General features: G+C 48.3%; 1 protein-coding gene across 2 annotated transcripts; it reads right to left on the bottom strand.

The window, feature by feature from the left end:
- Positions 1-2,188: 2,188 nt before the first annotated feature.
- On the bottom strand, positions 2,189-14,614 carry SDR16C5 (short chain dehydrogenase/reductase family 16C member 5). 2 transcript variants are annotated; one of them, XM_013996752.3, is made up of 7 exons: positions 14,565-14,614; positions 12,995-13,340; positions 9,517-9,648; positions 7,502-7,601; positions 4,796-4,940; positions 4,067-4,192; positions 2,189-2,536 (listed from the first exon to the last, which is right to left on the bottom strand). In XM_013996752.3, exons 2-7 carry the CDS (start codon positions 13,325-13,327, stop codon positions 2,443-2,445), a joined length of 930 nt encoding a protein of 309 aa, XP_013852206.1. In that variant the 5' UTR covers positions 13,328-13,340; positions 14,565-14,614; the 3' UTR covers positions 2,189-2,442. The 2 variants fall into 2 exon arrangements, with proteins under 2 accessions (XP_013852206.1, NP_001182297.1); NM_001195368.1 differs by lacking the exon at positions 14,565-14,614 and having other exon boundaries at positions 2,443-2,536; positions 12,995-13,327.
- Between the last annotated feature and the right edge of the window lie 988 nt (positions 14,615-15,602).

The following is a 15,602-nucleotide window of genomic DNA, read 5'->3' as shown; positions in this document are numbered from 1 at the left end:
CTTCCCAGTGGCATGAAATCACCTTGTTATTTGTTACCCTCTAGAACCCTCTAATTGACATGTGGGCTTGTCTCCTCTGCCCTGCAAGTCAATCTGAATTGGTTTAGACAACTGTCTGGGTGCTGTAAACCCACAGTGAAACATCAGGCTTTTGCAGCAATCCAGCCAAAATGCACTCCAATTGGAAATAATTGCTGTTAATGCTGTTTCCATGTGCTGGGTGCCCATTAGGCCCCCGACCTTTGTTCCATGAAATCCCCTGAAAGTTGCTTCTTTATTCTTCAACTGAACAGACAGGCGCCCAGAACATACGTTTTTGGAATTTGTAATGCAGGAGCCACATTGTGCCTCTGTCTTAATGAACCTTGTTAACCAAGGATTTGGAGCATGAGGTGGCTGGTGTAAGAGGGCCTTTGATCTGAGTGCCCATCTGTAGTCGAGTGGGATGTCGCTCTTGTGAAATGAAATCCCTTTTCTTCTTTGGCATGTGCCAAACACCTTTATTGTTCTTGTTTAGGGAAACAGTGTGTGGAAAGTGCTTGGCTTCCGGCCGGGCACAATGAACATGAACTATCATTTTTATGATCATGAAATGAGTTTTTCTTTTCTTTTTCTTTTTTTTTTTAAAGGCTTCTCAACGGAGAGGAAATACGGGGGGCAGAGTTGTCAGAACCATGTAGGTGGATTCCAAGTAGTCAGTCCACAGTGGGTGCGGGTGCCATGTTCCCCAGGAGGCTGCCTCTCTAAGAGCATCTTTATCCCCAAGATATTCAAACTCATGTTTCTTCTGACTCTCACAGGGCCTTCCTGGGTACTTCTCATCCCCTCTTCCCACAACAAAAGATGGTAAGAGACAAAGGCTGCTGTCTCCCTTGCAAGGCAGGTGCCCCCACCAGCCCCGGAAGGAGCTCCAGGGATATGGTAATTAACATATTTCTCTTCATCTTTCTTGATAGTTAATCTCCAAAGCATGACAGCAGTGGGCCAGCTGATTAAACTGTAAGAATACAAAAGATCTGAAAGGAAGGTGGCCCTGATAAATACAGATGGATAACTTTGCTCATTCTGTGAAAAAAACAAAACAAACAAACAAACAAACAAAAAAACACCTCACCAGAATCCCGACTTGAAATACTAAATTAAACACTTGAAATGAGCCATCTGAATATGATTTCAGGATTAACAGGGTCCACCTGACTCAGGAGAATGACATTTCCTCAGGGTAAGACACAGCCCTTCTTGGATCTCGTGGAACAAAATGTGATCCTGGCACCCCCGCTGTAGCTCAGCAGGTTAAGAACTGACATAGCATTTGTGAAGATGCATGTTCAATCCCTGGACTCGCTCAGTGGGTTAAGGATCCAGCATTGCCGTGAGCTGTGGTGTAGGTCGCAGATGCATGTTGCCATAGCTGTGGTGTAGGCTGGAAGCCGCAGCTCCTATTTGGCCCCTAGCCTGGGAACTTCCACGTGCTGCAGGTTTGGCCCTAAAAAGACAAAAGGAAAAAATAAATGTGATCCTATGTAGAGTCTGGTCTAGGATTACTGCCCACTCAGGCCATCCAGGGAATGTGACACAGAGGCCCGGGAAACCTCAGCAGGGTTGGCACTTAACCTGTGGGTCCCCAGGGCTGCAGAAGTAAGTGTTTGGGTGGCTACTGTGCAGAGAAGGACCTGGGAGGCTGAACTTTCTTTTTTTTTTTGCCTTTTTTTTTGCCTTTTCTAGGGCCACTCCCGCGGCATATAGAGGTTCCCAGGCTAGGGGTCTAATCAGAGCTGTAGCCACCAGCCTACACCACAGCCACAACAATGCGGGATCCAAGCCAAGTCTGTGACCTACACCACAACTCATGGCAATGCCGGATCCTTAACCCACGGAGCAAGGCCAGGGATTGAACCCACAACCTCATGGTTCCTAGTTGGATTCGTTAACCACTGAGCCATGATGGGAACTCCGAGGCTGAACTTTCTACACGAGGTGATGCAGTTTGGATAAGGCCAAGGCCGAGAGCAAGGTGATGGGGAATCCAGAGCCCTGTGTCCTCCAGAGTGGGCACTGTGGCTCAACCCTTGCCAGGCTCTTTAGCCCTCACCCCTGTCCCCAGGGTAGGCTCAAGCATAGGCACCCCCATCTGAGCCACCTCCCCAAAGACCAAAGTGAAGGGCCATTCAGAAGAGAGCGGATCATCTCCCTTTCACATCTGCTGTCAGCAGAAAGGAAAAAAATAGGCTGTTTTATTATTATTATTATTTAAAAAACTCAACAGAAAAGCAGAGAGCAACATGATTTTTAAAGGCATTGGTTGAACATATTAGTCCAGGCAGCAACCTCAGAATGGTACTTGTGGTTTCCAGATAGGTCTGTAGGACAAAGACTTTTCTTCATTGAAATAGATACTTTGTGACACTGGGTATCAGGTGACATCAGCCACAGAGCTGGTCTTCAGTCCTTCTTCTTTGAGTTCGTGAAGCCATCCATGAAATTAAAGGCACCCACGTACTCAGCCAAAAGCATTCCCAGCTTGGGGGGCAAGAAACTAAAGAGAACACAAGAGTGAATGTTCTTGATCATCGTCCCTGAAAGCATCTTTATCAGCTCTGCGGAAAAGCAGTCATTGACTTGCCGCATGAGCATCCAATCCCACATGCGCACCTGACGGTTCCTGCCTCACGGCCCCTCGGGGCTCGTCCGCCACGTGGGAGGACACTGGCTCAGGGTCTCTGCCTGTCTCCATGCTTTATTCAGTCCCAAAGCTGCAGCGAAGACTCGTGGAGTTGGTGAGCCTGGCTAGCCGCCCAGCTCTGTCACTCACGCGCCATCTCAAGCACATTACTGAACTCACAAGCCTCAGTTTCTTTCGTTGCCAAAAGAGGGCACTGATCTTTCTTTCTGGGACCCCTGGGAAGGTGAGAGGCAATTGTCCCAAGACCCAGCTAAAACTGTCTATTTCCCACCCTAGCTTGTCCCCCCCAACCCTGGCGCTCTCTGCCCTCATCCATCCTGACCAATTATGCTGCAGAGGGAGGAGAGGCACAGAAAACAGGCCTGAGACCCACCCAGCAGTGGGGTTAAGAAAAGCCTTGTGCTGGACCTGGTGAGCAGACACGTGGTGGCCTAGGGGGAGGAGGGGGGAGGGAGCTGGCCTGGGGGTTTGGGGATAGTAGATGCAAACTATGACATTTAGAAAGGCGAAGCAATGAGGTCCTGCTGTACAGCACAGGGAACTCTATCCAAGCACTTGTGATAGAACATGATGGAAGATGATGTGAGAAGAAGAGTGTGTATATGTTTGTATGACTGGGTCTCTCTGCTGTACAGCAGAAATTGACACAACATTGTAAATCAACCATAATAACAATTTTTAAAAAAGAAAAGAAAAGTCCTGTGCTCGCTGCTCCTCTGGCGGGAACCCAAGATCGCCAGGTGGCTTCTCCCTGGTCAAATGTTACTTCCTCCCAGAGGACCGTGCTGATGATTAAACCCTCAGTGTGCAGCCCCCCAGGCCCCGCCCTCTTACCACCATCCAGCAGATCTTTCTTCTACTTTCCATTTCAGTTTGTTTAGTCCCTCTGTGAGCCCTCCAAGAAGAGAGATTTCACGAGAGCAGGGACCCTTGTCTCTCTTGTCCTTTGCTGGACCCAGATTCTGGGACAGCTGACCACAGAGCACGGTGCCCACCAGCCACGCTAATGCTTGTTGAATGACTATTTGAAGGAGCATGGGATGTAACTCCTGTTCAGAGAACATACGGAGGACCCACAGAGATGGCTCTCACACAGAGCCCAGAACTAAAGGCCCACAACACTAAGTGTAACCTCTATAGTTCCTCAAAAACATTGGAAAAATCAAGTCCCATGGTCCTCCCGGGTGGCAGTTCTATACCAACCCCATTTTGGAGGCCCTGCAACTCTGCAAATTTGAGATTGTGCCACAAATGGGCCCACTCAAGGAGTCAAAGTGCATTCATCTCACAGATACTCTGTAAGTGACCTCTCTCAATAGGATCTGGAGTAAGTCGTTGGTTGGTTTGGCCCATTACAGAAGTGGCAGAAGCTGGTGGTGTTACCTTTTCAAAAACACCATGATGTATATAAACCTTGGCATGTACAGGTACAGTTGTTCTTTCAGGATGGCATCTACTATCTTCTCGACAGCATATTCTGGTTCCAGAATTGGTAACACATAAGAAAGCCTGAGGAGTTTTTTTTTTTTAAAAATAAGAAATTAATAAAAGCAGTTGTTACAAATACATACAACAGTTGTCAGATATCGTTTCTTTGCTTCTTTCCCTCCCAGATTTGATCTAGTTCTATACCTCTCCTTATTATCCACCTGGTGAGTAATAACATATGCAGGACTTGCAATGGAAAACGATGATTCTAATAACACGCTGATGTTACATGACCCACGTGTACGAAACCCTGTCAAACGGTCCGAACGCTGTAAAGCACATCATTACAAAGTAACTGCCTGTCCTCTCATGAGCACAGACTGGTCCTTTCTGGTCCCTCTGTGGAACCAGGGACTGGGCAGGGTGGGGAGTCGGACGGCAGAAAGGGGGTGTGATGGACATGCGGGGAGGGGAGGGGAGGGGCCTGGGCTGGAAATGGCCTTGATAAACCACTCCCATGAAAGCCAGCATCGCAAACACTAACACATTTGAGGGGAAAAGAAATCCTCAACCATTTGATAAATCAGGCTGAATGCTGGGAAAAAAAGTTTGAAGCAACTTCAGAAAACAGAACAAAATAAATGGTTAATCATCTGTTTCTTTGAAATCAAAGGACAGGCTTACCTGGAAGTACAACCTTCAAACATTTGAGTTTTTATAAAAAATGGGCACACAATAGTGGTTTTGATCCCTTTTTGTTTGCTGGCAAATGTTTCAAAAAATACAGTTTCAGCAAATCCAAAGGCTGCAAATTTACTCGCACAATAATCTGAAAAAGACAAACGATGCTGCCATATGGTGCCGAGTTTTGTTTTGTTTTTTTTGTTTTTTTTTTTTTGTCTTTTTGCCATTTCTTGGGCTGCTCCTGTGGCATATGGGAGGTTCCCAGGCTAGGGGTCTAATCGGAGCTGTAGCTGCCAGGCTATGCCAGAGCCACAGCAATGCGGGATCCGAGCCTCGTCTGCGACCTACACCACAGCTCACGGCAATGCCAGATCGTTAACCCACTGAGCAAGGGCAGGGATCGAACCCGCAACCTCATGATTCCTAGTCAGATTCGTTAACCACTGCACCACCACGGGAACTCCCCCCCCTTTTTTTTGATTGTTAGGGCCTCACCTGCAGCATGTGAAGGCTCCCAGGCTAGGGGTCCAATCAGAGCTACAGCTGCAGGCCTATAGCACAGTCACAGCAACTCGGGACCCGAGCTGTGTCTGCGACCTACACCATAGCTTATGGCAATGCTGGATCCCTAACCCACTTAGCAAGGCCAGGGATCGAATGTGCAACCTCATGGTTCCTAGTCGGATTGTTTCCACTGCGCCACAACGGGAACTCCCAGTGTCAAGTTTTTAAATGGCACTTCGTTAAGGCTTCCTTGTACCACGAACACCCACAGAGAGTGGGACAACAATTTCAGAGTTCTTATTTTGTATGATCTTGGTCTGCTCAGCCTGGAAGAGGTGAGGAGAGAGGGGGACAGACCACAGTCACCCCAAGGTCAGCTGACAATGACCATGTGGACTCCAGGAGAAGCAGAGGTCACGCTGCCGGCCTTTGCTCCCATGTTAGTGTTGGGCAGACACTGCCAGCTGTTCCATGGGGCATAAGATGTGCATCCAGTCCTGTCCCAAATGACATCAACCCAACTGGGGCAGGAAGACACAAAAGAAGGAATAAAATAATCCGGGAAGCGGGTGTCGAGGCAGTGGAGCTCGGTGAGGGCTGTGATACTCAGACCAAGGTTTCTTCCAACCCCAATCCCTCCACTTGCAGAAGGAAAACAAAGGACTCTGTACTTTCAACCTCAACTTCACAAGTATCTTCAAATGCAAAGGGCATGGAACGTGGCACCTGTGGCGGTTTTGAGTTTTCTGTCCTAATTACACTCAGTAATTCAAGTAAGCACCTGAATATTCAGTTTGCTGAGTGGAAAGGTCTCAAGGAGAAAAGGCTGTAGGTTGGCTTATTTTTCCTTTGCACCACCCGTTGGGAAAGGGAGAAGAGGCTCACTTCTTGCTCTATTGGGATGTGGCTGCTCCAACTGGCAAGAACCAGGGTACAAATGCCAGATGTGGGGTTATCAGCACCTCCTGCCCCCAAGACGATGGTAAGATGCCTGGAGAAGGGACAGGAAGGGGAGGAGCCCCAAGCCACTTCTAGGACCACGGGAGTCATTTGGAAGAAATGCAGCTCCCTGAGCCCCTCGTCCCCTGAGATTAGGGTGAGCAGGATCAGGAAACTCTGCATTCTAAGAGGCACCCCGGGAGGTTCTGATGATGTGGGCACTCAGAAGGCTTATTTATGCTGCAGGGAGTGCAAGCACCTTGCATGTGAAGATAAGAGACATTGTGTCCAAATAAAGGATTGATGGGAGCTGTAAATACACTGGTGTCACTTCCAAGACCTGTGATTTCTCAAACATATGAGAGAGAGGTGACAATACACCCTGTGAATTCTAAAAAGGACAGAGGAAGAGAATTCAGGGTACAAGGGGAGACTGATAACATTTGGGGGGACTGGTTCTGAAAGCTCGTCCATGTGGCTGAGACGTACTTGCCGAGACTAGGGTTGTGAACCCCAAAGGGCATTGGGTGACTCAAAAGTACTAGGAAGTAAGTGCCCAGGTGGCCGGCAGGCTAGTCTGCTATCTGGGCGTTGTAGTGAGGGTTCTGGTGGGCGAGCCTGAGGCCATATGTGGGACATTTGCTTCAGCAGGCACCCTGGGAGATGTGGACAGGTCTTTGCTCCTCCTAGAGCCAGCTCCCCGGTTGGCCATCTTCCTGGAGGGTCTCTGTCCCTTCCCCACTGCTAATGCCAAGTCTGTTGCAAGAGAAATGGAGGCGACAGCCACTTTCTGCATGTCCTCAACCAATGGAAAAGCAAAGAGGCTTAATTTTAGGTTTCTTGGGGTGAAGAAATTTTCTCCAAACTCCAAACTCCAGGGGAGCTCACTTAATGGAAACTTAATAAGGCAGAAGTGTCCTCCTTATGGTCCTGATAACAGTGTCAGGTGAGTTTGGGGATGGTGACTTATGCTAGTCACTTGCGTAAGAAATTTATTGGTAAGATCTCCCCCCCCCCCGCCCCTTTTTAAACCCCAGGGATTGCATAAGCCCTAATGAGTCCAAAGTGCATAGTTTAACTTCATGTAAGTATGGCTACTGGGTGGTTTTGCCGCCCTGTGGCCTTCTCAGCCTCTACCTCGTAAATATACGTCTTACTCTAGTCTCCTTTATTCTTAGTGCATCAGGTCAGTGCTGATTGTTCAAAGCTATGACTCAAGTTAAGGGTATATGAAATTTCATGACTGTGAAATATTTCTCTTACCTGCCAGGCCATATACTCCAATTAATCCAGCCGAGCTTGAAATGCAAACCAAGTGTCCATGGTCATTCGCAATCATTGCAGGGAGAAAGGCTTTGTAAGTCTATGAAGATCAAGTCAAATGTTTAACGTTGTATAGCACAGTTTACATATATTTTTTCAGATGTTTATGTGATCATTGTGATTGAAAAACAAAAAAACTGTTTAAGTTAAAAAAAATACCTGAAGGTGTTGGGATATTAAAACTTAAATATCTGGGAAAAAAACCATCTTAACGTGTCTAACCTCTTAAATCAGTATTTTCCTGATGTCAACTCCAATATTATTAATAATGATTTATTCAGACTTATACTTTGCTCATATTTGACTTTTATTTATTTATTTTTCTTTTTTGGCCACACCTGTGGCGTGCAGAAGTTCCTGGGCCAGGGGTCAAACCCGAGCCACAGCAGCAACCTGAGCCACTGCAGTGACAATGCAGGATCCTTAACCCACTATGCCACAAGGGAACGCCTATATTTAACTTTTAAAACCACCGTATTAAGAAAATAATTGAAGCAGTTCAGGAAAATCTTAGTTGTGGCAGCCATAATCCACAGACCAATAAGAACACTCAAGGATATGATTATTTAGTTTTTTAGTGCCTTTTTCCCCTTTTGGCTTATATTTCAATTTCAAACTTTTCCTGAACATTGTTCACAGGCAGTGGCTGTTGGCTTCAGTTTAAAAAATATCCCTTTTTTTCTTTTGTCTTTTTAGGGCCACATCCATGGCATATGGAGTTTCCCAGGCTAGGGGTCTAAGTAGAGCTGCAGCTGCCAGCCTACACCACAGCCACAGCAACGTGGGATCCAAGCTGTGTCTGTGACCTACACCACAGCTCACGGCAACAATGGATCCTTAACCCACTGAGCAAGGCCAGGGATTGAACCCGCAACCTCATGGTTCCTAGTCGGACTCGTTTCTGCTGCCCCACGATAGGAACTCCTCACTTTGTTTTTAAAGTCATCTCTACTTCTGCTGGTTAGTGAAGAGGCTTCACTGCTCCATGGGGACACACCCCTTGGGAGCATGGTCACCAGTGGGGACATGCCCCTTGGAGCTTGGTCACCAGGCTACTTTGTGCAGGTGCTCCAGGGACATTTGTGAACTTGCCTGGGAAGAGTGTACACAGTGAAGGGACGTGAGGGAGTGACAGGGGCGGGGGACCCAAGCAGCTCAGGAACAACTAGAAGGGGAGAGAGAAAGAAGAGAGAGCAGAGACCAGGTTGGACGTGGGGACAAAGAGAGGCAGGGAAAGAACACAAAGCCCCCCGGCTTGGAGACTCGGCAGTGACATCGGCATCCTGACCCCCATCCTGACCCCACACCCGCCAAGGAGGGGGGGGGGCTTTGTGACAAGACAATGGCGATCACGAGCAGTCTTTCTTGAAGAAACGCTGAGGTCCCTTAGTGCTCAATCTTTCCACATTTCTCCTGAAAACTGTACAGAACAGCAAGAATGGCACCAGCTCCGCTTTTATTTTTGGTGAAACAAGGGGAGAGAAAGCCTGCAGAGTCCAAACGAGCCGTGAAGGCTGTCACAGGAGAGTTGAGCGGGAGTCCATGTGGCTGGGGTGGGGAGGATGGGGGGCTTGTCTCAGAACTCTCCAGCAGATGCTCACTCCCCACCGAGAGAGCCCACCCAGGGATGGGGCTGTGAGCAAGGGGCGGAACCAGGGCCTGAGCATGGCTGGGGAGGCAGACGTGACTGGTCTCTGCAGGTGCTAGAAAATGCAACCAGAAAGCAGGCACACGGCCCTGGAAGTCAGGGCTGTGCCTTTTAACGCATGATGCCCTGAGCAGAGGCTCCGGAGGCGTCAGCCAGGGTGGATCTCTAAGAGAGGACGATGCGGTAAACCAGAAGTCCAAAGTGGGGACGTCTGGGCCTTATTCAGAGACTAACGCTATCGTAAAATAGTAGAGTAAGGTGCTTCCAAATGACAATCACTTTAGGAGGAAAAGAAAGAAATAATTACCCATAAATGTGCTTTGAAATTCACATCTAAAGACTTTTCCATAAGTTCGTCTGGGCAGTCGAGGAACTTTCTGCCTGTTACAATTCCAGCATTGTTGATCAGGATGGAAACATCGCCAACTTCTTTCTTAACCTGATTGAAAAACGAGAGCAGCACCATCCATGAGCATAGGCTCCCCTTGGAGACATCGCAGGTTTGGGTCCAGACTTCCACAGTAAAGCTAATACCACAATAAAATGTGTCACACGGATTTTTGGTTTCCGGGGGCATAAAAAGGATGCCTACACTCTATGGTAGTTGATTAAGTGTGCAGTAGCATCGTGTCTAATAAAACAATGTATGAGCCTTAATTAAAACTTTTTTTGCTGAAAAATGCTACCCATCGTCAAAGCCTTCAATGAACGGTAGTTGTGGCAAAGACCACGGATGACAGGTTACCGTAACAAACATTATAACAATGGAAAGACTGAAAATTACCAAAATGTGACCCTGAGCACCATAGGAGCCCATGCTGTTGGAAGGATGGTGGTGACAGACTTGTTCGAGGCAGGGTTGTCACACACCTGAAATTTGTTAAAAAAAAAAAAAAAAAAGCCAAAAAAAAAAACAACCTTCAAATTGTAAAAAAATATCGTGTCTGGGATGTACAATAAAGCGAGGTGTGCCTGTGCCGCATCAGTGATCTAAATTCACCCCCCAGGGTTTATGTTCTTCCTGGGCTCGTAACTTAGCCTGAGTTAATGCACTCTGAATATGAAGTATATTTATTTCCTCTGCAGAGCTGAAGGCACATCAGAGACCTGCATCACATGCCTTTCTCCTCACTACCACCTCCCCTTCTGATGACGCTTCCCACCTCGCACTGTCCCATCTTCTTAGACTCAGTGATCAATAACTTCATCCCATGCTCTGTACAAGCAGCGTGTCATTTTAATCATTTTAATTAAGCAGCAGTGGGACCTAAGACATGATAGCCTTGTCGTGTGAATCACAGTCTGGCAAGTGTGAGGGAGAGGGTGGGGCTGGGAGGGATGGAGGCTGGATGCTATTTACAGACTTATTCCAAACACACAGCCTGGCTCAGAATCCATCCGTCCTGTTTTCATTAGCGTCTCCTCTTCCCACCAGAAACATTTAGGCATAAGATCTGTGGAGAATTTGGATGAGAGGGGACCTATCTGCTGCTGTCACACTGGCCAGAGGAGGTGCTTAACACATTTTATTTAAGAAATAAGAGTTCTGGGAGGGCCACTGGCGCTGGGTCCTGAGAGCAGATCTTGAGCGTGTCAACCAGGCTCTGCACGGAGGTGACCATGAGACTGACCAGCCCTGATGGCAGTGGGTGGAGCTGTGCCTTTGCTCCTCTTTGTGTTTTGAATTTCATTCCTGTGATCTGTATCACACAGCAAATCTTCATCTGTCCCCCGATCGGAGGGAAGCCCTGGTTGCAGCACCACTTACATCTCTGTGTGTGTGCACGTGTGTGGGCATTCTTGTGTGTGTGCACGTGTGTATGTGTGCACATGTGTGCTGGGCACAGACTGTGTTACTGAAGCCAGGCGGCCGTGCCACCTTCCTCCTCCGCGGTTCGGAAGGTCTGGGTCCCAAAATCCAGGGTGACATGTGCTAGATCTCCACTGGCCAGTGAGATCTGTAGTGCCGGGGGAAATTCAGGATGCATTGGAGAGGAAGGCAACCACATTTTATATTGAAGTCTTCAGATAAAAGCCCTAGAAATAAGCTAATAATCTAAGTCTGCTAGGAGAGTGGCTAAAATATTTAGTCAACTCCAAGTGGAACAGCAGTCAGGGCTCGAAACAAGGCAGTGAGCCCTCCCTGGGGCAGAATCTCAGCCAGGTGGGCTGTGTGTGGGCTGGGAGGCAGCGCTGGCGCTAGGGGCTGCTGTCCTAGGTCAGAGTCAGGGGTGACAAAGCGGGAAGGGACGTCTCAGAGAACTAGGGGGGACACACATTCCTCCGCCACCTCTCACGGGAATACAGCTTGGCCTCATAACACTTGATAAGAGAAGCCTTGCACTTGAACTTCAAAGCAGGGGTGTTATTATCCATTTTTTGCATCTTTGCACTACAGAAAATTGTATCTTTATGAATCTTACCCTAAAGGTACTAGACTAAGCATTTGCGACAGGAATTTGCATGTGAATAATCTTCCTTTCCAGTATGTTTCGTATATATGGTTATCTTTTTTAAAAAAGGATTTTATGGCTCCAAAGTCTACTTTTTTCCCTTTTAAATTAGCATGGAAAGGCATCACGTGCTCAGCCGCTGATCCATTATGGAGAAGAGGGTTCGAGGTTCACTGTCTGTGACTTAACTATCCATGTAATTATTATCAACAGATGATAACACCATAAAATGGGATGAAAGTAAGCTTGTTGGTATTGTGTTGTTTTGTAAGAGCGAACCCTTTATGGAGGATGCAACAGATTCTAGTTTTTAACTAGTCCTTTTTGGCATCCATTTATTCTCATGTTAAGAAGGTGGCAGCCGTCATTCAACCCTGGATGACCAGCCTCCCATATCAGTAGGGATTTTGCTATGAGCATCCTTGCTATGAAAACAAGAACCTGCAGGAAAGCCAGGTTCTGATATAAATAAATCTGAATAATATATTCTGATTTCCTTAGGAAATACACATTCCCGTTGTGGCTCAGTGGGTTAAGAGTAGTATCCATGAGGATGTGGGTTCAATCCCTGGCCTTGCTCAATGGGTCAAGGATCTGGCGTTGCTGTGAGCTGTGGTGTAGGTCACAGATGCCGTTCGGATCTGGTGTTGCTGTAGCTGTGGCGTAGGCCGGTGGCTGCAGTTCTGATTTGACCCTTAGCCTGGGAACCTCCATATGCTGCAGGTGTGGTCCTAAAAAGATAAAAGAGAGAGAGCATGAGGTCAATACACATTCGATAGAAGGCACTGTTGGGAGGGTGGGGGAAACTGCTGGACTGAAAATCACACCAGACAGGGGTGCACACCCTGGCTTAGCCGTGGGCTAGTTCTATTACCCCAAACAGGTTGCTCAATATCCTTATTTCTCAGTTTCTTTGGCCATAAAAAGGGTGCTACCTCCCATCTCTTATATGGTCTTGGGGGGGTCAGCCTGCTCAGCACGCGGGCTGCTTCTAAAGGCAACAGACTCAAGCCCCATCCAGGGCTCTGCTAGTTATTGGCATGTTTCTCAGGTAAGCGACTTACCTGCCCTAAGTCTCCGTTTTCTTCTTTGTGAAGTGGGGGTAGTAAGAGGTCTGACTTCACAGGATCACGGTGTAATTCATTCAGGGTGCTCGGCACCAGGTAGGGCATGCGGGGAGAACTCCGACACCTGATGCCCACAGCCCAGTATACTTTTTAATGGAAGGGGTAAACCAGAACCCAGGACAGGGAACACAAGGAAAGTGATGGATGTCAAGGCACTGGCATCGAGCTCTTATTACCCATAAAACACAGTGACCCCGGGGGTTACCTGACTGGCCACTCTGTACACATCCTCCCTCTGGCTGCAGTCACAGGTGTAGGCGTAAGCGCCTGCGACCCCGGCTTCCTGAACCATCTTGCGGGTCTCCTCATTCCTCTCCTGGTTGATGTCCCAGAGGACAAGCACGGAGCCGAGGCGGGCAAATTTGAGGGCTAAGAGCCTTCCAAGTCCACTCCCTGCACCCGTTATGAGCACGATTTCACCGGCAACCTTCTTCCGAGGCACTGGGATGAAGGTGAAAACCAGAGACTCCACAACAACAAGAATTGATTTTCCTAAGAAGACCAACAGTTCCTGGGCCAAGCCCAGGATGGGCGCCATGGTCAGGTTGCACCTGTAAGGAAAGAGACTGGCCTCAGGGCCTAGAGGTCCATTCCCTCTGAGCTGCTGGCGACATGGAGCTCATATTGTGTGTGACAGTGAAAGAAACAGAGACGTGTGGCATAAGCATCTCTCCTGTTGGCAGGCTCTGAACTTTGAAAGGGGAGATAACCTAAAGGGGCTTCTCTCAGCCCCCTTGTGTGCACAGCACTAAGCTCGGCACACGTCTGCATGTCTGCTAAGCATTACACGTGACAGGTATTTTTGGGAGTTCCCTGGTGCCCTAGCAGTTATGGATTCAGTATCATCACGCTGAGGCTCGGGTGTCACCTGGGGTAGGCCATGGAGCCCTTCTTGGCTTCAGTTTCCTCATCTCTACTGGTCCTGTGGCCAGGTGGTTTGTGGGATGTCTGTATGTGGGTGACCACAGTGCTGGCCACAGGAAGTACTTTATGATGTTACCATGCTTCTCATATTCACAGTGCTGCTCACAGAAGGCACCCCCATAGGTTTGCTGAATGAATAACAGGCCTCCCCTTGATAAACTCACAAGGCTTGATGTGTACATCCTATCAGCCACTCACACTTTAGTGAGAATGCGCTTGTTTTTAACATGCTTTATTAACAACTGAGAAAGAAGGGAAGGTCTTATTTCCTCCTGGATGAGAGGAGAAGGGGCAGCTTGTGCTGCGGGTAGGGGGCTTCGCTGAATGGGGTGGCCAGCTGAGAGGAGGAGATGAGGGCAGAAGATGTCCAGTCTGACTCATGGATACTAGTCAGATTGGCCTCCGCTTTGCCACAATGGGAACTCCCAATGGAAGGGGTTCTAGACTCCAGTTCTCCACTGCCTGCATGCTGGCATGATACAAGGCCTACAACAAACCCTGTCTTGGCAGATGCTTCCTAGCTTCTTGGAAACTTCCTGGCATTCTGGGGGGCGCGGGTGGAGGGGGGGCTTGGGCTGGTAAGGGAGGCCTCCCGCTCTGCTCCTGGATGGGGACAGGGGCTAGCAGCTCACTCCCTAAGGGACCTGGGGCGCATTGGCCGCCGAAGGAGTGGGTGCCCCCGGGGACCCTGCCCCCAGGGGTCTTTGGGACTCGCCCTGATGCTGCGACTCCCGGCCACGCCCGCTCAGCACCCCCACCCAGAGTTAATGTTAGCGCCCCGCGGGCCAGCATCGCAAAATTTAGGGCCCCCATAGGTCTGCCAGCCCCCTGCCCAGACTCGGGAGACTCACCAGAGATGCACTGCCCTCGCTGCCGCCGAGCCTGGTCTGCCAGGGGCACCGCGCCACCAACTCTCTACCTCAGTTTATCCCGGCAGTGGGCGGAGGGCCGCGCCCGAGCAGGGGTGGGGCGCCAGGGGCCCCGCGCCCCACGTGAGCGCGCTCGTCTTTTTTTTTTTTTTTTTTCCCTCAGGCGGCCAGATTAAGTAACTGGAAATTCTTGCACGGGAATCCGGGCGCCCGGTTCCGCAGCACATAAGAATCACCCAGAGATGTTTAAAAATTGCTCTGCCCAAGAAGCTGCACACTGGAATTTCTGGGTTGGCAGGAGGCCCTGGAATCGGCAGTGAAAAAATTCCCGGGGTGTTTTCAAAGCACAGGCCAAGGTTGGGAACCCTTGTGAGAGAGAAAAAGGAGGAGGCACTTTGGGATTAAGAGATACACGCAATTTATTACACACACACACACACATATATATATATATATATATATATATACAAGGACCTCATATAGCACAGGGAACTATATCTTATAATATCAATATCTTATAATAACCTATAGTTGAAAAGAATCTGAAAAAGAATATATATGTGTGTATATACATATATATGTATATATGCGTATGTGTGTATAACTGAATTGCCTTGCTATACACTTGAAACCAACACATCATTGTAAGTTAACTACACTTCACTAAAAAAAAAAAAAAAAAAAAGAAAGAAAGAAAGCTGGCAGTGCCCTCTGGTCCAAGCCGTGTTTATGCAATGTCTCCTCTGTGTACAAAGGTCCAGAAGACACAGCAATGCAAGAACTGCAGGTGAAAGAAAGATAAAAATCAGATAATAACTTATGCTAATCATTTAATATAAACATAGGTCACCACTGAATGACTGAGGGTGGAGTTTGATGGGTGGCATAAGGAGGAGAAATAGCAATAAATCGTGGGGTGCTGAAGGAAAAGTGGGGAGTCCCAGCAAAACTGCACCCAGGGTTGAGTAGGACACCCGGGAGTGGTGAAGGTGCAGAGCAGAGTGTGGTGAATCAATCCAT

The sequence above is a fragment of the Sus scrofa genome, chromosome 4 (assembly GCF_054392235.1).
Source record: "Sus scrofa isolate SSC_HxYL_T2T_F1_AM1 chromosome 4, Sscrofa_HxYL_maternal_Yorkshire_Landrace_v2.0, whole genome shotgun sequence".
NCBI lineage: Eukaryota > Metazoa > Chordata > Mammalia > Artiodactyla > Suidae > Sus > Sus scrofa.
Note: the sequence above shows the minus strand (reverse complement) of the source record. Positions and strands in the feature narration are given on the sequence as shown.